This window comes from Pelmatolapia mariae, linkage group LG13 (genome assembly GCF_036321145.2).
Source record: "Pelmatolapia mariae isolate MD_Pm_ZW linkage group LG13, Pm_UMD_F_2, whole genome shotgun sequence".
Lineage (NCBI taxonomy): Eukaryota > Metazoa > Chordata > Actinopteri > Cichliformes > Cichlidae > Pelmatolapia > Pelmatolapia mariae.
In genome coordinates, this window is record NC_086238.1 from 14117251 (window position 1) to 14143428 (window position 26178).

Consider the following 26178-nt stretch of genomic DNA (forward strand, 5'->3'; position numbering starts at 1 on the left):
GAGATAGGTTGGTGGCTGATTTTTCCCTTGATAAATGAAATCATTTTTTAAAAACTTTTGTATTTTCGTCTAATATTAAGCAGATGTTTTTTTTTTCTATCCATCTTTTTACCCCTATAAATATCTGAAAATTAGGTAGACCAGTGTACCCTGCCTGGGATAGGGTTACCGGGGCCCCACCCTGGAGCCAGGCCTGGGGAGGGAGCCAGAGGGGGAGCATCCAATGACTGAGCTGTAGCAGCCTTGGGGTCTGGCCGGTGCAGCCCGAAGGAGCAAATTGGGCCCACCCTCCTGTAGGCCCAGCACCCGCAGGAGGCGCCATATGGGTTGGCTGCAATGTGTGCCGAGCAGCAGTCAGGGGCAGAAGCCCATGACGATCTGATCCCCAGCTGTCAAGGCTGGCTATTGAGAAATAGAACGTCACCTCTCTGGTGGGGAAAGACCCTAAGATGGTGTGTGTGGTTGAGTTATAGTTGGGTTCACCTCAACACAAGCCTTTGGCTCTGAACCAGTCTGGAATCGCCTTCATTGAGAATTGGCGGGCAGGGGTGGGTATTCTTATATCCCCTCAGCTTACTCAGTATGTGGCCCTAACTTTTTGGGGTCACACACCGTCATTCTTCTGGGAGACTTCAATGCTCATGTGGGCAACGACAGTGATCCCTGAAGGGGTGTAATTGGGAGGAATGGCCTTTCTGATCTGAACCCAGGTGGTGTTTTGCTATTAGACTTCTGTAGAAATCATAGTTTGTCCAAAAAAAACACCATGTTTGCACATAAATATGTCCTTAAGTGCATGTGGCATCAGGCCAGTGATCGATTATGTAATGGCATCATACATAGCCATATGTTCTGGACACTTGGGTGAAGGGAGGAGCTGAGCTGTCAACTGATGATCACCTATCAAGGGGTAGGGGAGGATGCTGGAAAGACCTGGCACACCTAAATATATACTAACAGTGAGCTGGGAACATCTGGGAAAGGCCTTAGTCTGGGAGATCTTTAGCTCCCATCTCTGGCAGAACTTCGACAGCATTCCGAGGGAGGCTGGGGACATTCAGTCCAAATGGATCATGTTCTGTGCCTCCATTGCCGAGGCAGCTGCAAGGAGTTTTGGCCGCAAGGTGTCATGGTGGTAATGCCTGAACCTGATGGTGGACACTGTAGGTGAAGTGAGTAATCAAGCTGAAGACGGAGTCCTATTGGGCTTGGTTAGCCTGTGGGACTTTGGAGGCAGCCAATGGGTACTGGCAGCCGAAGCTCCACTCACAGGGTGTACAGTGTAAGTGTGGTGCTGCTGAATTCAACTGAGGATATAGTCAGGCAGTCATGGAATACTTTTAGGACCTCCCTAAACCCACTGACATGCCTTCTGTAGAGGAGTCTGGGGACTAGGGGAACTTTAATTTTCGTAATTAAAATGAAAACTTTATTTCTACAGAAACAAAATTATCTACAACTGATACTAACAACTTTTATAGGAAAAAAATTCCAATGAGGAGCACAGAATTAGATGCAGGCTTTCAATATTCATCTATATTCAGTGCTAAACCAAATCACTGAGAAGGCATCAGTAGGCAAAAAAGCAACACAAAAAAAAACACTTTAAGCATCAGCTGGCTTCAGTTTGTTTGCTAAATTACTCACTGAGGTTTAGATGAACAAGGTCCTTAACTTAAAGATCAAGTGTCAGAAAGAAGAATGACATGTCTGTAAGGTTCTCAGTCATCCAGGTCATCGTAGTCTAAAGAGCTTGGAAAGAAAAGCGTCTGGACTTCTTTAAGTTTCTTGAAGACGTTTCACCTCTCATCCAAGAAGCTTCTTCAATTCTTAGAGCAACTGCTTTTAGAACCGAAGAAGATGAACCATTTTATTTGCAAGCTCTTTAGACAAAGAAGAGGGACATTTTCAAAAAGAGAGTAACAACTGGTTCAACAGATGCTTAGAAGAGCTCATCTACACCAATAATGAACCGTCTTTTGAAGTGAACTGCTGATAGTCAAGCTATCAGCAGGTCAGGATGACACAGTACAGAAATATGAGTAATCCAAACAGTGTGCAGCGCCATGAAATCTGTGCCCCTCATCTGACCCAGTGACCCGTTTCTTCACTTCTGGCTAAAGCATTTTTCTTTACATATGAATCCAAAATTCCAAATTCAGTGGAAAAAGTACCTGTGGATACAGTAGCATGACTGCCTTGTTTAAAGGCACTACTAAATTGTAATCTCAAAAAAGAAAAAAAGAACATCCTATTTTGTATTATATGCAAGGAATGACAAGAACACCCCTGTTGCATGTGAAAATCCTTCTGCTGTAGCACATTAAAGTCCAACACGGGTAAGCAAACAAATTGCAAACAAATTTACAGCTGCATACAATGCAACTCCCACACAATTTTATAAGACAGCATTGTGAAGTGACAATAAAAGCTAAAACCCCTAATTACAGACTAAAGTACAGGAATAAACCTAAGGGAATAAACCCTGAGGTGGATCTGTCTGCTTGATTCTCTTTTAAGTATTCAGGTGGAAAACATGAGTGATAAACGAGTGGAAAATATGCATTGCATTATCTGTCTGTGTCTCCCATCAGAAGTTTCTCACAGCTGTAAATATGGAGAACATCTGGCCCTCAAATGTAGATCAACAGCAAGGTGAACACAGGTTAGGGACATTTTTTTCCAGCACTTTGTCTTAGGAGAAAGCATGGGCACAGGGAATACCGCACATTTCCAATATATCACATGGTTAACTTTAGAACTAACCGGCCATTTCTCAGGACTTCTTGAACTTAAAATAACTTTTGACTTATTGCTTTTGGCTCACAAAAATTCAACCACAGATAGGTAAGCACGCAATTCCACACAGGCAAACAAACCTAGATAAACTGAGTAAAGTATAAGTTAGCACCAGGTGAACAGGCACTTCTGCAGGGTTAAAATAAACTATCTGCTTCACAAGTAAGCAAACAAGATTTGCTAATGATCACATCTGGCAAAATTATGGACAAAGGGAGTAACTGAACTTTTGAGAAACTGAGGAAAAATTAAAGAACCAGTAAATAAAGTCATACCAGTGCTATGGATGGAATCATAACATTTACTGAGCTTTTATGTCATCAGACCCATCTCCAATGACAACTGAACAAAACTGCCTCCCTAAACGGGTTTTGTCAAACCACCCTGAAATCATTTTGGGAACAGCGATCTGTGGTGGATGCATGCAACTGTGCCCAGCTGTGTACTAACCGCAATCAGATAATTGGTTGACAAAATGCAGAGGACAATTTACCAGTAAGCTAAACTTGTGACGTCCACTAAAATTCAACAAAACAGGCAAAAATGACTTGACTAATCCACAAGACTCAGATAAATTACCTAACTAAACATTTAGATGCCAGTACGTCTTAACATCAACATAATTCTTATATCAACTTTCAGCCTAGTTTGACCTAGTTTGTGGCAAGGCTGTACTGGTTTTTACAGCAAAACCCTCATTTTTTATAATGTATTCTGTATGCAAAGGCCTGTTACATGAATGGGAGAATTGAAATACTACTACTAGAGTATATGTTCATCATTAATACATTATATACATTTACTTTCTGATAAGATATATATCACTATTTCAATCTACAACCTGACACCTGTGGTGGAAACTAAGATAAAGATCCAGTCTATTGATTCAACATGTCTTGTTTTTGAATTTCTGCTTTGTCCCATCAAGTAAAACAAAATGTACAGAAGTACTAATGTTGAGCAAGCACGCCCTGACTGATGAAGTGTGTCTTCAAACTCTGCAGATCACTGTACTTCAGCCAGATAATGGCTATGAACCAAGCTTTCCACTTTCAAGCTGGGAAATCTGAATGTATCATTGTGCTCCAAAATTTCGCTGAATTGAGTTACAAAAATGGACATGCAGATTTAAAACATGTGCCTTGAGTTGACAACACAGTCAACAAATCTTAAGAGATGTTCAGCAAAGGCTGTGATATTATAACATAGAATCTATATTTTAGATTTTATTTTTTATAAGTATTCTTGCTTTGGATATTTTAAAAGGAATGCATTGCTTTATTAAAAAGGCACTAGATATGTTGTTAGTCACTAAAAGCATGCTGGTATAAAGCAGCACTGTAATGGCAATTCAAAGTAAGCACATATCTTTTCTGTTTTTCTTTGGTGCAACTCCCCACATTCCATGAATTGTTTTCTTCTAGATTGATGGAAGGCCAGGCAAAGAAAACAAACAGCTTTAAATCCTTTATGTGGATAACTTTTAATAATTCATAGATCACAGAAAAACCCCTGCAAGAGACTGGCAACCTGTGTAGGGTGTACTCTGCTGATCTGTGTTAACTTTGATAAGCTCCGGCCCAACCATTAGTAAAAGAAGATGGATGGATGACAGCACAAACTAAATCTTTCAATAATTTTGTAATTGAAAGCAGCTTTGAGTCACAGGTGAGTGAAGATATCACAGGTCACATGATTTTTCATTACTGAGGCATTTTGACCGGTTATAAAACCGTGGGTGATGTAACTTAGCATTAAACGATTCATACTCAACGCTATCGAGTACAGAGCTCACAGTGTCTATGATCTGAAGATTCCTGCATGCATATGCACCTATGCCCTGGCTCCACGGATTGGATTCTGTAGGGTTTTATCCCAGTCAAACAAGTGCAGGATCAGGAAGTTCTAGTTTCAGAGTTTTGCTGACTTATGATCACTTCAATGGGAAAAGGTTGCCCCAATAATAAAACTGGCTGAAGTGCCATTATAGTAATTCCAGTCTCCAGTGTGGTACTAGAATCCAGACTGAACACTGGCTGGCTACCGGAAGCAAAGATAAAAAAAACAAATGACAAAAGATCCTGTAGCAATCTGTCTTGATGTGTTACATTGTGTACAGCAATCAACCAGCTTGGAAACCAGCTTGTTTGCTTTTGCTTATTTAGGTCTGATGGCTGCAGTGTTTTGGTTCCCTGCTGTGTGTAGTCTTTCGTTGGCTCATTTTCATTCATCTTCAGTCCTGAAAGTCCTTGAACCTAACCACCAGAGGAATGTTTTTTCTTTGTTTGGCCTAGGAATCATTTAAGCAAAGAAACACCAAACTCCCAAACTCAAGGGATGAACCAGTGTTGTATCTACACATCACAGACAATTTAACTGGAACCAGTTTTAAACTTTGCTACCAGTCACAGAGAATCAGGGAGAAAAGGATGAGTTATGCCAACTTACAAAAGAACTGGACTGAAAATCATTGCCAACAGGTCTTGTGGAATGATAAATTCAACATTTTTATGGGGGCTTTTTAGCCTTTATTGTGATAGGAAAGTCCAGAAAAGACAGGAAAGCTGGGTGAAAGACTAGGGGAAGAATGCATAAAATGGCCTTGGGGCAAATTTGAAACCAGACCTCTGCATTAGCCTTATAATATATGGGCGGCTTGCTGAACTTACTGAGCTAAACTGGCACCCCAATGAATTGTTGTTCTATGTATGAAGGAGGTAAAGAGAGAGGTACAGCCATCTGTAAGACACAGAAGGCTCTGTCATGGCTTGGGGCTGGATTTCAGAAAATTACCATCAATGGAACACTTTCAGTCATGAATAGGCCTCCCCAGAGCTTGGACCTCCACATTATTGAAGCAGTTTGCGTCCATCTTTACGGAATCAAAGGAATCAAAGGCAGCCAACATCCAAAGAAGCAGAGCTTTGGATGTTTTTAAGAAGCCTGGAGAACTATTCCTGAAGACTACATAAAGAGGAGTTCAAGATGTGTTGAAGAATAATGATTGTCATACCAAAAATTGACTTTCAATCACTGGAATTATAGAATCTGTACTTTTGGCTTGCATGAATTCACATGTTTCAAAAGAAATGCTGCACCTATTTCTTATTTTCATAGCATAATGTAAAGAAATGAGCAGTACCTCAAGATTTTTGTATAGTATTGTAGATATCGCACTATAAACTGCTTGGTTACATAGGCTACCTTGTTCACTAACCTAGCTAGGGTTAGGTCCCTACAAAAAAAAGGTGAATATTGCTAAAATGTTAAACTCAGTTCAATCCACAAACTGATGGGTGACATCAAGTCAATCATTTGTCACATTTAAGGTATTGTGTTGACTATACCACGCAGTGAGTACAGACAAAGACACCTTAATAAGTTGTGGCATGTGATGTTACCCAGAGGAGATCATTCAGTTTTCATTGGAATATGAAGCAAAGATATTTTATCGAGGCACGTCATTGCATATTTATCTATACACAAAGACAAACAGTAATCAGAGTCTTACCTGTGGAGTAGCAGGGTTGAAAGCCACATTAAGCACAGTGTCTGAGTGTTTTTGTAATCTGTGGAGATAGTTGCTGCTACGGATGTCATACACATAGGCCTGCAATTAAGGACACAATGAATGTATACAGAAGCTTAGTGTGTACTATTGTACATACAACACACAATTATGTTCTGATCGAGCATGATGATAATGCAGATCAACTTGAGTATCATTTCAGCTTCAAGGGTAAATTTTTATTTTTTTTTTTGTACTTTCAGACACAAATGACATTTAATATACAGTGCATGTATATAGTAAAATGTCCAGCCAGGATTGATTGCTAGGGGTAAATGTCCAAAGCCCAAATTTCTTGTAAACAGGAGTATTAAAGTGATTAAAGCTTTGGAGTTTGTCCAGAAATCAGACATGTAGCAGACACTAAAAATCATGCCAAAGTCAATCATCCTCCGTGCTCGACGAATCTCAAAATAACTGAAGTTCAATAGAGTAAATAAACACTGAATTTTAGCAATTTTTCAGTAATTAACAAAATCTGTAATTTATCAAAAAAACGGTTTGCTTTCTTTTTATGTCCTATGCTTCTTCTTATATTTACTGAGTAGTTTCCTGATTCCCGAGTGCTCGGATAACCTGTGATATAAATAATGGTAAACAGTGATGAAAACGGTCACTTTAAACACCTGAGTGTTGGATGCTGATTTTCAGCTTTAAAAACTGTGTAAGTGTAAATTGAAATGTTAAAACATAAATACTCATACTGAAGTTTGTTGCACAGACAGATCTCAAAATAGTGAACATCTTAAAATCAAGCTGCCATTACCAATTATAACAAAGCCTTGCAGATACTGCGTGTTACTAGTGTATTTTGCTTTGAGGTAGTTAGGAATTGTTAATCACCCCTGTGGGAGTTATACTTACTCTCGTTGATTTAAAAAAGAAAACCCCCAAAAATCGTTAGCGTACTGAGTGTCTCCATCTGTTTCATTTGAGACCTTAGAACAGAAAGTTTGTTATTTTATGCTTTTTCTAAATATAATCAGTAAGTTTTTAGAAAAATGTATTAACCTCAGTGCCATAAGGACAGATAAAAACAGATGTGGGGATGTCTGCTACAAGACGAAGACTCATCAAATTCCTGCAGCTGTTTTGTATCATGTTTCCCCGAAAAAAAGAAAAAAAAAAAACCCCGCTTCAATTGAATCCTGTCAAAAGAGTGACTCCTGTCTAAGGCTTATGAAGTGTGTGATGCCTGAAAGGGATTTAGGTATATGGAAGAAAAAAGTTCTCTTAGGAATGTTTTAATATCACATGGATCACATGATGTATCAGTTTATGTCAATAGTAACTGAAACGGAGCAGAGCTTAGGGTCAGGAGGGTTTGCAATATATCACTGAGCATATATTCTGATTAATAAATTGATAATTAAGTCACAGTTTCATGATAAGAAATAATACATATTTCATCTGTATATAGAAAAGCTTAATATCAGCCATGCTAAAATGATATTCCACTTCGGTTACTTTTGGGCTAAGTTTTTTGGAAAATGTGTAATATGATCTAGGGAGTCTTTTTTAGACTATTCAGGTTCCTTTTTTTTTTCCATGATTGCTTTTTGATATATTAAGACAAGTACAAATGTGTCTGGCTCATATAAGTCTCAAGGCAGCTACAAATAAATACGATGTAGCTCACTACCGTATACTCTCCCAGTTTCCAAGAAACGTTGGAAATGACCGATCTCAACAGAGATGCAAAAGTCTGCGCTGTGCTGAGTCCCCATAATTAATAAGAATCAGCAGCATGCATATATTATTCCACTGCTTTCAACAAGCACGTATACGAGAAGAACAGAGAGATGGATAAGGAAAAGGGAGGCTGTCTTCTGAAAACGTCTTGAAAGTAAGGCAAGCTCTGGAAAAGCAATTAAACAGTTGTGCTTCAACATGAATGTTGACTTCTTTGGAAAAAGGCTTGAATCCAAATAAAAATCTCTGAGTCAAGCACAAACAGTCCTTTCCTTAAATGGAGGTAAAACTGATAAAGATATTAATCATTTTTGCTGCTATTTTTACCTTCCTAAGGTCAGTTATGTTGTAGTTTCAACTTGGGTGACAACATTTATTAGCCAAACATTAGGAGGTAGAGAACTCTAAAACTAGGGTGCCACATGTGAGACAGCTCTGACATCCATGCGAGCAATTCTGAGACTGAAAGTGAATCTATAGGAAGGAGGATCGGGAGAGCAGGCGGTGAGGAGATACGGCATCTTGGGAGATATGAGAAGGTTAGGGTTTGGGAATTCATTTTTAAAGTTAATCTTGTAGGTCTCAGTGATTTTGCGATGAGTAGAGGTATTATATAATTAGTGGATTTAGAATCAGTCTTGTTGAAGCCATCACATTTTGCCAAACCAAGGCCATAGCTTTTTTTCTTTGTCCCGAACTGAAGTTTAACCACTCGGTTCTACAGTGCACAAGTCACGTGTTTGGTTTGCTTTCCTTCTTAACACCAGTTTGAGTGATCTTACCTGCAGTGTCCTGTAATGGTACAATTTAAATTTCCATTTCTACCAACTCCTCCAAAAGCCATTCTGAATACCTGTGCCATGGGCACAGGTATTAGCCAAGCAGGATCATGTAACATAAATGTTTTACAACCAGGACATGTATATCTATTTTATGTCTATATTATGTCTAAAATACTTGGCCATCTCTCAGGTGCTGTGTCAGGTCTTTGCTGGATTATTCCTGTTTCTTAAGGACACGAGATGCACTTGATCAGTGTGTCCGATGACATGAGAAAGCCAACTCTGCTTTTAAGTGCTTTTTACGTTAGTTCTGCATAACCTATGCAGACTTTATCAATCAATAAATAAATGAAACAAAACGTCTGACACTTTGACCTCACCCTCAACCAGGTTGCCCATCCCTGAGCCTGGTTCTGCCAGACATTTCTTCCTGTTAAAAGAGAGCTTTTCCTTCCCACTGTTGCCAAATGGATGCTTGTAGTGGGTTGTTTGACTTGTGGGGTTTTCAGTTATTGTACAATCTTTACCTTACATTATAAAGCACCTTGAGGCAACTGTTGTTGGTGCTATATAAATAAACCTGAATTGAACTTTTATAGGAAAAAACAAGATGAAGAACAGCCTAAATATTGCAAAAGGTCAAAACCTTTCTGTTTCACTTTATAATGTTTTAATCCCTACGGTGAACATAATTATTATCTGTTTGCAATGTATACAGGTGGCTTTGATGGACCCAACAGTGAGACTGCTTACACAATTATCCTCAGAGCCCGTGGCAATGAAGCGTCCACATGGCGAAATGGCTGAAGAGCAGGGTTGGCAGCGATTTACATGGTTCTCATAACGCCGTACACACCTGGTGAGAAGAAGCACACAGTGGTAAGAAATCACCAGAAATCACTGATGTTAATAAATTCAAACAACTTTATGTGACGGACAGACTTGATGCCTGACCAGTGATCCTTTATATTAGTTTGTATGTTATAAGGCAATCTAAAAGGTTTTACTGGGTCTAGTAAACGTAAAATAAATGTTTGGGAACTGGGATATCTTTGGTATGCATGCTATTTCACAGTGCACCCATTACGATGCTGAAGCGTTGAGCTGAAGGTGCAAAATATATGGAACCGAAGGAGAATGGCACTCCATGGACTGCTTTACAAACAACTGAACCAGCTGAGCACAGGGAGTTGAGCATGACTCAAGGAAAACACAGGAAAGAGACTTCGTTAATGAAAAATGTTTCCCTCATGCAACTTCTGTGCTGTTTCATTTGGTTTGCAAAGGCATGTAATGTCTTTACAATGCCACTAACAGGTAACTAAGCTAGTGCCTCTATATGGGCTGGCATACTGGCAGGCCAGTGCTTTGACAGCATCTGGTGAGAGCATGTCTTTGACATTCACATGCTAATGTCATTAAGTTGGGCTAAAAGTAGGGCATATTCACTGACCATAAAGAAATCTGATATACCCAGTACCAGAACTTTATGGAACTTATAATGTTGAGTTGGTGCTAAGACTGTGCCAGAAAACTGTTGATTCAGTTTAATGGCATGCTTTCTTTCATTGCTCTTCTCTCGTATTCAATGGGATTACTTAATTATCTATTTTTTTCAGGATGACGACATTGTCAGCTGACTATGACATTTGCTCATGTAGCCCTCAATAAAAAGGCCATATGACAGAACAAAAGCAACAAGATGGGACAGCCCATAGGTTTTGCTCTTCAGATTTTGGAAAGATTTCGAACAGTTATTTCTTAAATAATGAACTTTTTCGTCACAAAAAAACTTCTTTTCTTTTATAATACACAAACTTTCTGTCTGTGTTTGCTTCATTTTTCATCAACTCCTACAAGATCAGGAGTTTAGCAGCCAAACTTGACATGCAGGTACATTTTAGGCCCATGAAGGTTCTTATCTATATCAGCAATGGGGTAAAATGACCTTTGAGTTATATGTAACACAGTAAGGGGAATTGTTGAAAAGAATATATCGATGGGCCAATAGGCTCGACTATAGGAGCACAGGGGTGTGTTTAAATAAGATACAGAGACAAGAATGTAACTCAAAAGAACCAGACGACTTTAGTGGAATACACTATAAGGTTGACAAGCACAGGTTAATGACACTTTACAATGGTAGAAAGGAAACTTATAAAAATAAAAGAAAAGTAAAACACATAAACTACTAGAACAACGACTTGGCCAAGTGTTACTTTTGGTTTTCAATGTTCGGTTTCAACATTCGGGTTTCAATGTTCGGGTTTCAATGTTCGGGTGCACCCTAGTAACCTGACTCCTTAACTCTTATAGAAACAGATTACACGAATCTAATGTACATTCAAATGAAAATCTCACACTCTTTTCACATGTGGAGAATGTTCTACACAACAGCTTATTATTTAAAGTCCCAAATAAAAAATGTCCAAGGGGTAAAGTCCAAAATATTCCCAGGGTGTGAAAGAAAATAGGGGTGGAAGAATGTCAGTCAGTGGTCTTATGTATAACCAGCTGTGTGTGAAAGTGTGAGTGATACAGTCCTACCACACCGCAAGGTGCAGCAGATCATCAAGTGGAAAAGAAGCGAATCTCAGTCTCTCTAAGTCCAGGTGGGAAGGCTCGCCATCTATTTCACCAGAGGAATCCACCTCAGGAACAATTCAGCATACAAAAAAAACCTGACCTGTCAACAGACAGGGTCAGAAGAGCAATTCAAATATTAATTATACTGTTCTAGCTATAGTTCACAACTTAGAATTTTGTTGACATCACATTCAACATCAATTTGCAATTAAAATACTCAAATTTGCAAAAATAAAACATCTCTCTTACACAAACTATGCATTAACCCAAGTAAAGTCAGTGCATATGCGACAACTATTAATCAAACAATTCAGTTAAATTCAGTTTCTCAACGATAAAATGTGACACAGACGTGAACTAACTGAGACATACAACATGTGCTCACCGATCTCAGTGCATCACGGCCGAAGACAATGGTATGGTGTCTCTCGGTCGGAAAATGCGGGGCTCTAAATAACGTAACAGGACATTGTTTTTTCTCTTTAATAACAGTAATACGACGTGAAGGAAAATAAGCATAAGTTGCGCTTCAAGTGTTACCTTACTTCTGGAAGCAGATTGAGATGAACTTTAAGGCAGTTGATAGCAAATAGAGCTAATGAAGGCTAACAGTTTAGCTCCACGCGGTACTTTCTAAAGTCGCCAGAAAACTGCAGCATTCGCCTGTTTACTCACTGTGGCTACTCTTACCATGGAAGGTAGCTGATAACCAGCGAACTTATGTGCAGCACAGTTGGTTGCAACTAATATCTAACACTTTTTCCAGCTCGAAAGCTTCAGACTCTCTTTTCTCCTGCCAGCACGCGACTACCTCCACACATAGCAGCGAACACAGAGCAGGTGGGTGGGACACGCAGCGGCAGGCTGCTTTCCCATTGGTCAAAGCATACTGGGACCTGTGCATTTCGATTGGTTGGGCAGGCTGTCCATCTCTCCTCATATCAGTCCTTAAAGTGGTACCCTCATTTTATGTGGGTTACACCCTCCCCTCTTGATGGTATGCCCGTCCCTGGGCATCTGCAGTGTGGCACTGAGTTACACTGCTTTAACCTTTCCAACATAATTGCTGGTTGGATCCTCAAATCCATTTAAAGAGCTAGTCAATGCCTCACTAAGGCCTTGGAAAGGAGAATTCACCACTGTTATCAGAGGATTGCCAAGTTTTACATAATGCAATCTCTTGGGCTTTGCATGCATTCTGTTAGAACGACGGAGAGGAAAAGATGGCTCATCATCTTGAAATCTGTTATTCTGGATCGTCACAGGTTCAGGCTGTTCGGTAACAGGTCTGTTCACATCACTCAATCCTTCATCACATGCTGCATCAGAGCTCGTCTCATCATCTGGAGGAGCTTCCTCAGACTGCTGCAATTCTGAACTTTGAGGAAGTCCTTTGGCTGAGTCAAGCCCAGGCAATATGTTTGATTCAGGTGAGTTGTCACGTTCAGGTGAGTTGTCATGTTCAGCTACATCCTGAATCACTCCTTCACCTTCCTCTACTACAAGGGATTCAGTGGCAGGAGGATCAGGTGGAAGTGAAACTATAGGCACCTCTGGTTCTGCTGATTGTCTGACCACACAAGGAGGTTGACTCAACTTGTGAGTTTCATGTACTGGGACATATACGTCGGGCTTTGATGTAATGAGAGGGCGAAACGTCCAATCAGGTACATCGTCCAGATCAGAGGGAATTTCATCTTCACTCTCAACAACGGAACACTGCCTTGTTGTGGGTCTCCTGTTTGGGTGGGTTTTGACTGTCTCGGGTTCTGCAGCTGCTAACAGAAATCCACATGGGAGAAGCAAGTCACGATGTAGAGTCCGCACAGGTCCATCTTTACCCTCAGGTTTAACTGTGTAGACTGGCATCTCTCCAGCTCGCTTAAGGACAATGTAAACATCCTCTTCCCACTTATCTGCCAGCTTATGTTTTCCACGGAGCTTCACATTTCGTACAAGAACTCTGTCTCCAGTCTGCAATGTTGATTCAACAACTCGTCGGTCAAATCTCACTTTGTTGCGACCTGCATTCTTTTGTGCATTACTGGTGGCAATCCGGTAACTTTCTTCCAAACGAGATTTTAGATTACCGACGTACTGGGAATGAGTCTGCTTAGTAGCATTAGTGGGCAACCTAAAGATAAGGTCGATGGGCAGTCTTGGTTGCCTCCCAAACATCAATTCATAAGGGGAAAATCCAGTCACGTCACTCTTCGTACAATTATAAGCATGTACCAGAGGTTTGACGAAGTCTCTCCAGTGGAGTTTATCTGACCGATCCAGTGTCCCAAGCATCTGGAGAAGAGTGCGGTTGAATCTCTCAACCGGATTCCCTCTAGGGTGGTAAGGAGTTGTACGCACTTTCTTCATGCCAGTAAGTTCACAGAGTTCCTTGATGGTCTTTGATTCAAAGTCAGGACCCTGATCACTAAGAAGCTTTTCGGGAAAACCATAATGGACAATGAAGTTGTCCCAGAGACACTTTGCTACAGTCCGTGCTCGTTGATTTGGAGTTGGCACTGCTACTGCATACTTTGTAAAATGGTCAGTTATGACCAATACATCTTTTGTGTTTGAGCGATCTGGCTCTATTGATAAAAAGTCCATGCACACTAGTTCGAGAGGTCTGCAGGTCTTAATGTTTATCAATGGAGCAGCTTTCTTTGGAGGCGTTTTTCGACGAATACATCGCTCACAAGATTTGACCATTTTTTCTATGGTCATGTGCATTTTCGGCCAATAAAATCTGGCCCTTGCCAAGTCTACTGTTCGTTCGACTCCAAGATGGCCCATATCATGATGAAGGCTTGTAAGTGCTGTGGCTCTTAGCTCCTCAGGGAGCACAAGCTGATATGAGATGTTGGGACCATCTTGCCGTTTACGATAAAGCACTCCGTTCTGCATTTCAAGCCGATTTAACTCTCTGAGTAACAGAGGAAGTTCTGGTAGCTCTAACCTAAGGCTGGGAGGTGGAGTTTCGCCAGTCTCCAAGAGTACAATTACTGCATTGATAGCAGGGTCCAATGTCTGCTTCTGCCTCAACTCCTCCTCAGAAATTGAGTGGACAATGGGAAGCCCATCCACCTGCTCCTGTTGGAAGCAGTCGGGAATAGCTGTGGACTGGTGAGTGAGGGATTCAACTAAGGTCAACCCAGAAGTGGTGGATTCAACATTAGCTACGGCTGAGGTGACCATATGGCGTTCACAAATGGCCTGAATTACATCCGAGGGAACAGTCTCTGGACTTTCAGGGTTGCTCAGATGGTACAGTGTGAACTGCCGGATTCTCTCACTCTCCTTCTTAGATGCATAATCATCCTCTGGTGGACTGTGAGGACGGCGCGAGAGCGCATCAGCATCCAGATTTTGTTTTCCCGCTCTGTACTGAAGACTAAATGAATAGGTGGAAAGACTGGACAACCACCTATACCCTGTTGCATCAAGCTTTGCAGAGGTCAAAATGTACGTAAGAGGGTTGCTGTCAGTCACTACTACAAAGTCTGTACCATATAAATAGTCAGAGAATTTTTCCGTGACTGCCCACTTAAGGGCCAAGAACTCCAGCTTATGGGCTGGGTACTTCCTCTCACTTTTTGAAAGACCACGACTTGCAAAAGCTATGACCCTGGACTGTCCATCTTGTACCTGGTACAATGCAGCACCAAGGCCAATGGTACTGGCATCCGTATGTAAAACATATGGAAGCTGGGGGTCTGCAAATCCCAAGATTGGAGCTGAGGTTAGCTTTGCTATTATTTGGTCAAAGGCCTCCTGACATTGAGGTGTCCAACGCTGACCAAAGGGTTCCTTTGGGTTGCGATACTCTGAATTTGCGTTTGTCCTTGGCTTGTTGTTCCGCTTCCTAATTGGTGGATAACCTGAGGTTAGTTCGTTAAGTGGTCTGACAATGACAGAGTACCCCTGAATAAACCTTCGGTAATATCCAGCAAATCCTAAAAAAGACTGAAGTTCCTTAAGATTTGTGGGGATAGGCCAGGTCTTTAAGGCCTCAACTTTGTCAGGGTCAGTCTCTACCCCTCTTGCGGAAACAATGTGACCAAGGTATTTTACCGAGGTCTGAAAGAATTTGCACTTTTCTGGTGCCAGTTTCAAGCCATATGACATCAGTCGTTGCAGGACATGCTTCAAGCGCTGTTCATGTTCCTCCAGGGATGATGAGAAGACAATCAGGTCATCAATGAACACCAGAACCTCTTTGAGATTCATATCTCCCACACACTTCTCCATCAATCTCTGGAATGTCGAAGGCGCATTTGTGATCCCCTGGGGCATCCTGCTAAATTCCCAAAATCCAAGTGGGCAAACAAATGCTGTCTTATGCTTGTCTGCTTCCTCCATCTCGACCTGATAGTATCCAGACTTGAGGTCTAGAACCGAGAACCACTTAGAACCTGCAAGAGCACTGAATGCATCTTCCAATTTTGGAAGGGCATAGGCATCTTTGATGGTCTGCAGGTTCAGCTTTCTGTAGTCCACACACAGACGAACAGACCCATTCTTTTTGCGAACGACAACAATGGGGGAAGCAAATGGAGACTCAGATTCTCGTATAACACCAGAATCAAGGAGTTCCTGTAGATGTTGTCTCACAGCATCCACATCATTGGGATGTATGGGGCGCGCTCTTTGTTTAAAGGGTGTCTCATCACTGAGTTTGATATGGTGTTTGACTTTGTCAGTGTGCCCAAAGTCCAATTCGTTTTGAGAGAAGACATTTGGCATGTCGTTTAACATGTTTGTAATTCGCTCCTTCCATTCAGTGGGTAAAGGCGAATCTCCAAAATCAAAGCTCAGTTCTGAAGAAGACTTGGCTTGAAATTTAGAGCAGTCTGGTTCTCTGACAGTTTGCTCTTTGTGTAGCACTTGCACTATAGCATTAACATCTGCCAAAGGTGTTTTGGGGGGTATGACAATGTCATGGTTCGTTTCATTTCTCACTACGACAGGGAGAAGACACTGACGTTTGCGTGGTAAAGTAACTACAATTGCTGAAACTAGCAAACCATTTGGTAGTGAAGAAGCTGAAGGATGTTCAAGGACAACATCTCTTTGCATGTTCACAGGATTTACATTGACAGAGGCCTCCAGGACAACTGTCTGTCCTGCAGGAACGACTGCAGGCATCTTACCTGTTAGTTTTGCACAACCAAGGCTACCAGAGCTAAAGTTTCTTTGTCGTATCGCAAGTATTTTGAGAACTGCTTGATACCCATTAAACAAAGGCTGAAAGGGTGAAAGCTTCTGGTAATCAGCATAGAGGACATCAAGGGTGTTTGTGCCTATGAGAACCTGCTCATGGGCTGTAGAGCAGAGATGGGGGATAACCAAGGCCAGAGTGTGAACATCAATATCAGAGCCTACAAACTCTTTAGGAAAGGTGATGGTAAGCTCAACATATCCTAAGTAGGGGACAGACTGGCCATTGGCACCCTCCACTTCAAGCAGCTCATTTAAGGGATGAATGGTCAGATCTGCAAGATGTTCTTCATAGAAAGACTGGGGTACAGTTGTGACTTGTGAACCCGTGTCCAAAAGACAGTTTGTGTCTCTTCCGGCAACAGTTACTTGAGCTGTGGTCTTAGTTCCTACAAGGCCATGTGGAAATTTTGATCCTTCCACTTTAACGTTTTTAGTGGCAGATTTCATGATTTTGGGACTGACATTGTGAGACTCCACTCCCATATGTCCCTCTATGGGAGTAGACTTCAGTTTAAATGTGTCTCACTTCGAGAAGCATTAGAGGCTTCCCAAGCAGCCTGTTTTTCTTTCAGCTGTTTTTTCTTAGCTGCTACAAGCGAAGGATTTGGCGCTTTATCACAAACTGAGACGACATGGCCATCCTCCCCACACTGGAAACAGTACCATGGACGTGGTCTGCTGTTGGTTTTAAATGCGGAGGGATGCTGACTGGCCACTTTTGGTCTCACACCGTGGGTGTCAGGTGTGACACACAGAGGGACGGACCTCGCTTTTTGCTGCTTAGGTTGTTTCGGCTTATGATTCTCAGATACAAGACTCTTAAGCTGAACGCTTATGTCAGCAACTTGTTGCTTTAGTGTCTCAAGATCAGACTTGTCCACCAGATTATTGGTGGTGTGTGCGAGTTGCACGTGTGACATGGCGTGCTGCTTGCTAAAGTTTTGGGCAGACTTAGCATGACTAAAATGCTGCCTCATGCGACTCAATTTTGCCGCCTGTTTATCTTCTTCTGTCCTAAGAAGAAGCAGCAGCTCTGCAAAGGAAGGTGGGTTTTCCTTTTTTTGTTCTAGTTGAAGATCGATTATTAATGTATTCTCCCAACAACCTCGAATGAACTGCTTTAAGAGCTGTTGGTCAAAATCATGAGCAGACACACCACCACGTCTCATGGTTCTACTTAATGCAGTGTGCAGCCTTTGCAGGAAAACAGAAGCTCTCTCTCCATCATTTTGAAATGTGCTCATGAACCTAGCGTACAGCTCATCACCATCTTCGACTGTTCCGTAGGCAGAGTCAAGCAACTCAAGATAAGCAGAGGGTCTAGACTGTGGACTCAGATGTTTAATCATCTCGGAAGCAGGAGGAAGCAGACTGTCTAGTATACGTTGTGTGCAGTGCAGATCAGACACAGAAGGATCTCTAATAAGGATTTCAACACTAGCTCGCCACGTATCATAATCTGCCTCATGGCTAGGACGTGGGCTCTTGCCTGAAAAAGCCCTGAGTCTACCAGATGAAGCGAACTGGGGTGAGCTCTCATTGCTGCGCACTACATGTTCAACAACTACTCGCTGAACAGCAGTTGGATTAACATCAATTATGGGGCTAGTAGTGGCCCCAGAAGAAACTGGAAGAGTCTGTGAGGGGCTGAAATCAGTCAGGTTTTCACTGATATTGGGAGAGGTAAGAGGCTTACTTGCGTTATTTGGTGATGTCAAAACTGTGGAGTCTAGGGGTGACACTGATTGAGGGTCCTCAGAAAATGAAACGTCTCCCTTGCTGGTTAAGTCTTTCTGTGGAAGTGGGCTCTGTACAGTTGAGGATTCTGGACCAGTTTGAGGTGATTGGGAAATAGCACTTCCTGCAGATGAAACCAGATTTGTAAGTTCTTCCTTCAACATCTCCTCTAATGAATTTCCACTAAGTTTGGCAATTTCACGGAGTTGTTCCATGTATATTTTAGTGGCTTTGTTTCTGGCATCAAGGGTATAAACACTTCCTAAGGCCTGTAACTCATACACAATGCATGCTTGGGTTGTGCTTGGAAGCCGCAGAGGTAACAGTGGCTCCAATGTGTGCATGGCAGTCTCATGAGTAAACTCGATGATCATGTGCTTATGGTAATCTGACTCAGGATCATCTAGACGAAAGTAACGGTTGATGGAACCATATTTTTGGAGGAAAGTGGACACTTCCTCATCAGTCTCTGATCCTGTAAGCCCACTAACAACTACAGAATTGGGAATACTGACAGATTCACGTAGTACAACATCCATTTTTTCTCTAGAAGTTGCAGCTCAGATTAAGCACGTTTAAACACCACACACAAATTGTTTGGCACTTAAACACACACAACCATGCTCCTGGCTGGCTCGCCAGAGCTCTCACTGTAACACAGTAAGGGGAATTGTTGAAAAGAATATATCGATGGGCCAACAGGCTCGACTATAGGAGCACAGGGGTGTGTTTAAATAAGATACAGAGACAAGAATGTAACTCAAAAGAACCAGACGACTTTAGTGGAATACACTATAAGGTTGACAAGCACAGGTTAATGACACTTTACAATGGTAGAAAGGAAACTTACAAAAATAAAAGAAAAGTAAAACACATAAACTACTAGAACAACGACTTGGCCAAGTGTTACTTTTGGTTTTCAATGTTCGGTTTCAACATTCGGGTTTCAATGTTCGGGTTTCAATGTTCGGGTTTCAATGTTCGGGTGCACCCTAGTAACCTGACTCCTTAACTCTTATAGAAACAGATTACACGAATCTAATGTACATTCAAATGAAAATCTCACACTCTTTTCACATGTGGAGAATGTTCTACACAACAGCTTATTATTTAAAGTCCCAAATAAAAAATGTCCAAGGGGTAAAGTCCAAAATATTCCCAGGGTGTGAAAGAAAATAGGGGTGGAAGAATGTCAGTCAGTGGTCTTATGTATAACCAGCTGTGTGTGAAAGTGTGAGTGATACAGTCCTACCACACCGCAAGGTGCAGCAGATCATCAAGTGGAAAAGAAGCGAATCTCAGTCTCTCTAAGTCCAGGTGGGAAGGCTCGCCATCTATTTCACCAGAGGAATCCACCTCAGGAACAATTCAGCATACAAAAAAAACCTGACCTGTCAACAGACAGGGTCAGAAGAGCAATTCAAATATTAATTATACTGTTCTAGCTATAGTTCACAACTTAGAATTTTGTTGACATCACATTCAACATCAATTTGCAATTAAAATACTCAAATTTGCAAAAATAAAACATCTCTCTTACACAAACTATGCATTAACCCAAGTAAAGTCAGTGCATATGCGACAACTATTAATCAAACAATTCAGTTAAATTCAGTTTCTCAACGATAAAATGTGACACAGACGTGAACTAACTGAGACATACAACATGTGCTCACCGATCTCAGTGCATCACGGCCGAAGACAATGGTATGGTGTCTCTCGGTCGGAAAATGCGGGGCTCTAAATAACGTAACAGGACATTGTTTTTTCTCTTTAATAACAGTAATACGACGTGAAGGAAAATAAGCATAAGTTGCGCTTCAAGTGTTACCTTACTTCTGGAAGCAGATTGAGATGAACTTTAAGGCAGTTGATAGCAAATAGAGCTAATGAAGGCTAACAGTTTAGCTCCACGCGGTACTTTCTAAAGTCGCCAGAAAACTGCAGCATTCGCCTGTTTACTCACTGTGGCTACTCTTAACATGGAAGGTAGCTGATAACCAGCGAACTTATGTGCAGCACAGTTGGTTGCAACTAATATCTAACACTTTTTCCAGCTCGAAAGCTTCAGACTCTCTTTTCTCCTGCCAGCACGCGACTACCTCCACACATAGCAGCGAACACAGAGCAGGTGGGTGGGACACGCAGCGGCAGGCTGCTTTCCCATTGGTCAAAGCATACTGGGACCTGTGCATTTCGATTGGTTGGGCAGGCTGTCCATCTCTCCTCATATCAGTCCTTAAAGTGGTACCCTCATTTTATGTGGGTTACATATAGGTGCATCTTCACCATATAAAAGTGTTTTATCAATTTAAATTTACGACGATAAAGTCTTATTCATATCCACAAAAGCTAAATTTAAAATCTTACACTATAACTATATAGTGTTGCCTAGCAACAACCTAGCAACAAAACCAATTTTTGTATTTATGCACTGAAAATTATGAAAGAGGATTAGGGCCACTGGGGAAAAAAAGTGGTCACGTCTTTTTTTTCTTCTTTTCCAGACTGACTTTTTCAGAATTCTGACTTTTTCCTCAGAATTATTTTTTCTCAGATTTCTGACTTTTTCCCCAGAATTTCGAGATTAAAGTCAGAATTCGGACTTTTTTCTCAGAATTCTGGAAAAGAAGAAAAAAAAGACTTGCCCACTTTTTTTTTTCCGGTGGCCCTAATCCTCTTTCGTAGAAAATACCTCATAGAAACATCATTTTAATTTCAACAGCACAAACAGGCCAAACAATACTGTAGCACATACAAGTTATTTAGATGAACAGCGAGATAAATGGAAATTACCTGTTCTGTTTTCTTACATTACTACATCTTAACATTTCTGCACTGCAACAGTGCTTACACAAATTGTCACTACTGCACTTTAAAAAACACTTTAGCAGTTCACAGTAAGCACTCATCTGGTTTTCTAGGCCAGTGTGTGAAGCTAATGTTTTGACTGAAGAAGGGAAGATGAGTTACACACATACACACTCTATGTTGTGTAAGTGATAACTATCTGGCATTTTACTGATGACTACACCAGAGGGTATGATCCTCTTGAGTGAGAGCCGATACAGTTATTGAATCCACTTGGGTATTCGGTGTCAGTCATCAAGGTAATCAGCAAGGTAATCCTAGCTCATTATATGCTGCCAATACATTTCAGAATATTTAACTGCCCCAGAGCATATCAGATAAGAGCTGGCTTTTTCTTAATATTACTTCATGTAAATACATTGTTTATGTATTTCTTCACATAGATTCACACTGATTAAATTATGTAAAGAGAAGCAGATCACCATCTGTTCTCTATTTTTAGAATCAGCATGTCAGCGATTTTGAATCATGCTTAATGCTGGTGTGTACACCCTTCAACTGGAACATTGCATACATATCAAAATACAAGTGGTGACTGAAAGGTTATGGCTTTAAAAGTACTTTAACCAATATAGTGGATCTATACAGTATACTAAACTAATTGTTTGGCAAAGTGGCCATGGTCATCACGTGCTGATGGACAACAGCTGTCCTGACAATCCTGCAGCTGTCAAACGAAACATGACCACTTATTTAATCAGCACCTTCTAAGAAAATGCCTGGTCTGATTGAGTTCCTGAGTAATCTTATTCTCTGCTTGTCAGCACAAATTCAGTGCATCATCGTATAAAATTTTTTGATGAAAAGACATTTCCATTTTAACTATTGTGCATTTCCCTTGAAATAGTTTAACGCCATTACAATTATCATGGGATAGAGACAACATTTGCGTCACATATCTGAAATGTCCCGGTACATATAAGGGTCAGTTCATCAAACTTACACACACACGCACACAGTCGTGTTTTCATATCCTTGTGCGGACATCTAATTGACAAAATGCTTTCCCTAGCCACTTACCCTAACCCTAACCATCAAAAGTGAATGCAAAGCCCTAACCCTTACCCTATCCCGAACCCATAACCTAATTGTAACCCTGACACTAAAACCACATTTTGAGTATCAAAAATGCCTTCAAACTTATGGGGCGATAGATTTTGTCCCCATAAGGGACTTGTTGGTCCCCACAAGTTTAGTAAACTTCGAATTTTGGGTCCCCACAAAGATATTTGATAAACAATTTTAACATTGATTTGATTACTTTGATTAGCAGTAAACAAGACTGAAATATTCATTTAGTGGCCTTGCGCCATGTTTTGTGGTTAATAGTGGTTAATTGTTTTCATCCATGCGTATGTTTCACCGCCAAAGAACTCTGCGTACTGAGGGATGTTTGATAAAACCTCTTAAAATGAGGGGTTGACCTAGAAACGAGCCACAAATATTTATCAGATAGCATTAAGATTTGATGGAGGGACGGAAGAGGAGTTACACATGGAAGCAGCTTCAGACATGAAAGAATGAAATACTCAATAATGCCGTTCAACTCGGCCAAAAAAAAAAGAAGAAAGGAAAAAAAAAATCCAAATCACTGAGGAATGTTTGTGTAAGAAAATGTTGAAGTTAGTCGAATATAAGGTCATCTTTAAAGTCTCAACAAAAGAAGTGTAATAAAAATGATTTCTTCCCTAACGTTCTTGGATTTATGAGAATCTGGAGGATTTGGTGAAATAACACTAGACTCAGAAGCCAACCTTCATCCAGGTTTGTCAACAGGTGATAAAGGTTGAATAGGAATGTTACAAATTTTGGCAAAATAATTTCATAATGAAAAAGAAATTTTCAGAATTTCCAAGCATATTGATCACTATTACTTCCTTCAATGTATAGTATTAGGAGAAAATCTTGAGCTAGCCCTCATTTCCTTATATTTTGCTAACAAGGAGACATTCTAATCCTTTCTTAAAGTAGTCTTGTGCAAGAGTTATCCAGGCTTCAGTCCAATGCTTGTACCTGACTGTTTGTTTGTTAAACCACTTAACTCTGACCTATGAATCATTTAAGCATAAAAAAGCTACTAAATCAAGGGATGACCAGGAGTGTCTTCATCTTTATCTTTTGGCACTTTATTACTAGCAGCCAGTTGCAAAGACACACATTTTCTTCCCATTTCTTTATCTGGCTTTATCAAAATGCTAAAGATAAAAGAGTTTTGCAGATATAAAATAGTATTTTTGCACTAACAAGGTAATTCCAAAAGAGCTATTAGCTGAAAACTTGGCATGTCTCTACATGTTGTGCAGTATGCCCTTAAAAAAATCAGTGGAAACTAGACAAGTGCAGCACAAAAGATGAAGAGGCATCCGAAAAGAATTCTTTCATACTGATGACTCCAAATTTGACATTTTTAGTTCAAATTGTTGTCAGTGTGTCCAGAGGAGGTACAACAACGAGAACGTTAGCTACTGATACAACAGTGCTCATGGTGTTGAAAATATGAATGCCGAAAAGTACAATCAGATTGTGATCCACCTGTGAAATACCATCTAGAAAGTCGGCTACAATGCTTACCAATTTAAAAAAACTAAAATGTTAAAAAAAACAAAACAACAGAAGTCGACAAACTGATGTGTGACATCAGGGTTACTTGATCTTTTATATACTTTGCTCAAAACTTTTGCAAAAAGAAATCTTATGTAGTAAATCATTTACTACATAAGATTGTTGTAGTACCATTTACTGTAAATGCATTAGTTACTGATACAATAGTGCTTATAGGTTTTGAACATGATTTCCCTTTAAGAAGCAAGAGACTACAGTAGACTACAGTAGATTATAAAGCACCATTTTCCTTGCCTTATGATCACATTAAGAGTACAATACAATTCAATACAAATCGCACAGAATATGTTACAATAATACAGACCTAAGTGTTCGAAGGTCCCAAATCTTCATACCATCAGTGACAGCACTGGTCAGGAAGAGGTTGTACGAATCTGGAGCCTGTGAGCTAAACGCTGATCCCTTTAATGATACACAACGAACAAAACAGCTTAGTCAGCACAAGCTTTACCTGAAAATGGATATAAATCTTCTTTTTTTTCCTAAATTTTTTATTATTATACTATTACTATAATGCAGCGGTCCCCAACCCCCGGGCCTCTGACCGGTACCGGCCCGTGAGTCGTTTGGTACCGGGCCGAGAGTTGAGGCTCAGGTGTGAAATGTATGGTTTTCAGGGTTTTTATCGGTTTTCAGCGTTATTTTGTTATCGTTTTTATCGTTAACTCGGTTTTCCTGGGTCTTTTCACGTGTGTTATGAATAAATCTTCTTTTTTTCGGTACCGGTACTAGTTTTATTTTGTTGTATTTATCCGCGACACCTTAAAGGCCGGTCCGCGAAAATATTGTCGGGCATAAACCGGTCCGTGGCGCAAAAAAGGTTGGGGACCGCTGCTATAATGTATACTACTTCAGAAGGTGATATTTTAAAAAACAATCATGCTGGTCTGTAAAAACAAAAAACGGAAGCAAAAGTGAGGTTAGGTGGGAGTGTCTTTGTGTCATCACTGTTTTTTAGTTAAATAGAAAAGCAAAGAACTTCTACTAAAAATCTATCCATCTATTCCACACAGCTCTTTCAGAACAACTTATTGAATGCTATAGGTAAATGTGTAAGAGAGAAAAGCTTAGGGAGAGCTGGAGAGAAAAAGAGTTAGAGAGAGAAAGAAGCGGTGGGGGGGATTGTTTAGATTTCCACTGAAAGTGTGAGAACGGCAGCCTGAGAGGGCATTTCCAGTTCTTTTTTTTCCGAGAAGTCCTGCGCTGTGATGAGTTCCAGGTGAATTTTGTCAAAAAGGCGATGGAAATTTCAAGTAAGAAAAGCTGCTTCTCAAAATGCAGTTCCTGATGTTTGGTGAGCCTCAGGAGGAAAACCAATAGTGAAGGGAAAAAATGTGTGTAGACTCCAAGCAGGAGCAATGCTACTAATCCTACGGCACCCAAAGGCCCCTTAGGCCCCCAGGCGGAGAATCCCATAGTGACATCAATAGCCAAGCTAAAAACAACACACCACAGGCTTTCCGCAATGTAATGCACACAATAGCTGGCGTGACAAAGAACAAGCACCTCTGGGCTGAAGGAATAAAGTCAGCTGTGTGCAAGAGTGAATTGCAGTTGAATGCTTTAATGCACTTCATCCATACCACAAGGTGCAGTGTATCCAGCTAATCCAGGCTGGCCCGAGTGTAAAGCAAGTTGAGGTAAATGTGACCAAAGTCAGTATCTAAGGGTCAGTGGGTACAAGCCTCCTTCACACCAAAACATATACTTTTCTGTATCTACTAAGTTACATGAGCATCTGTACAATAGGTAATTATTTTTATATATTTTTTTATAATAAAAGGTAATGGGTTTGTTGCTGTTACAAAGCTGGCAAGCATTCTTATGACTCTTGTATGTAGAGATACCAGTCCCTCCATATCACTGTAAAATGTGAGGCAATAAAAATGCTAACTATATGCTGAATAAATAAATGAGACTTGAATAAATGAATTTTATAGTTTCACTGCGAGTGATGCAATATTCTTCATAGCACTATAATAGATGTGGACGCCGGCCCAAGCTGTCTACTTATTAGACACCAACAAATTGAGTCCAGATTGGTTCAAGACAGTGATGTGGAAGTAAGGCCACATAAACCCAGACTGCATCATGGAACAGCTTTACTCCAAGGCCATCATCCAGCATGGAATCTCCTCCTGCCATCCCCTATGGCAGTCTTAATCCTCCTGCGCTACAGAGTAACATTCAAGATGAATGATACTGATGATGGCATGTCCTGTCTGTCTGTCACGGAAATGTTTGTATAACCATGATTTTTGTTTTTAACCATGACCTTTTTCATTCACACCACAAACTTAA

General features: G+C 40.6%; 1 protein-coding gene across 2 annotated transcripts in view; it reads right to left on the bottom strand.

Moving 5' to 3' along the window:
* The window catches only part of wdr27 (WD repeat domain 27), a 53654-nt gene that overhangs the window by 8072 nt on the left and 19404 nt on the right, over positions 1–26178 (bottom strand). For both annotated transcript variants that reach the window (XM_063492275.1, XM_063492274.1), the window contains exons 21-23: positions 24182–24279; positions 9595–9697; positions 6311–6409 (exon numbers count right to left, since the gene is read on the bottom strand). In XM_063492275.1, the coding sequence (XP_063348345.1) occupies positions 6311–6409; positions 9595–9697; positions 24182–24279 (300 nt within the window). The remainder of the gene's footprint in view (positions 1–6310; positions 6410–9594; positions 9698–24181; positions 24280–26178) is intronic.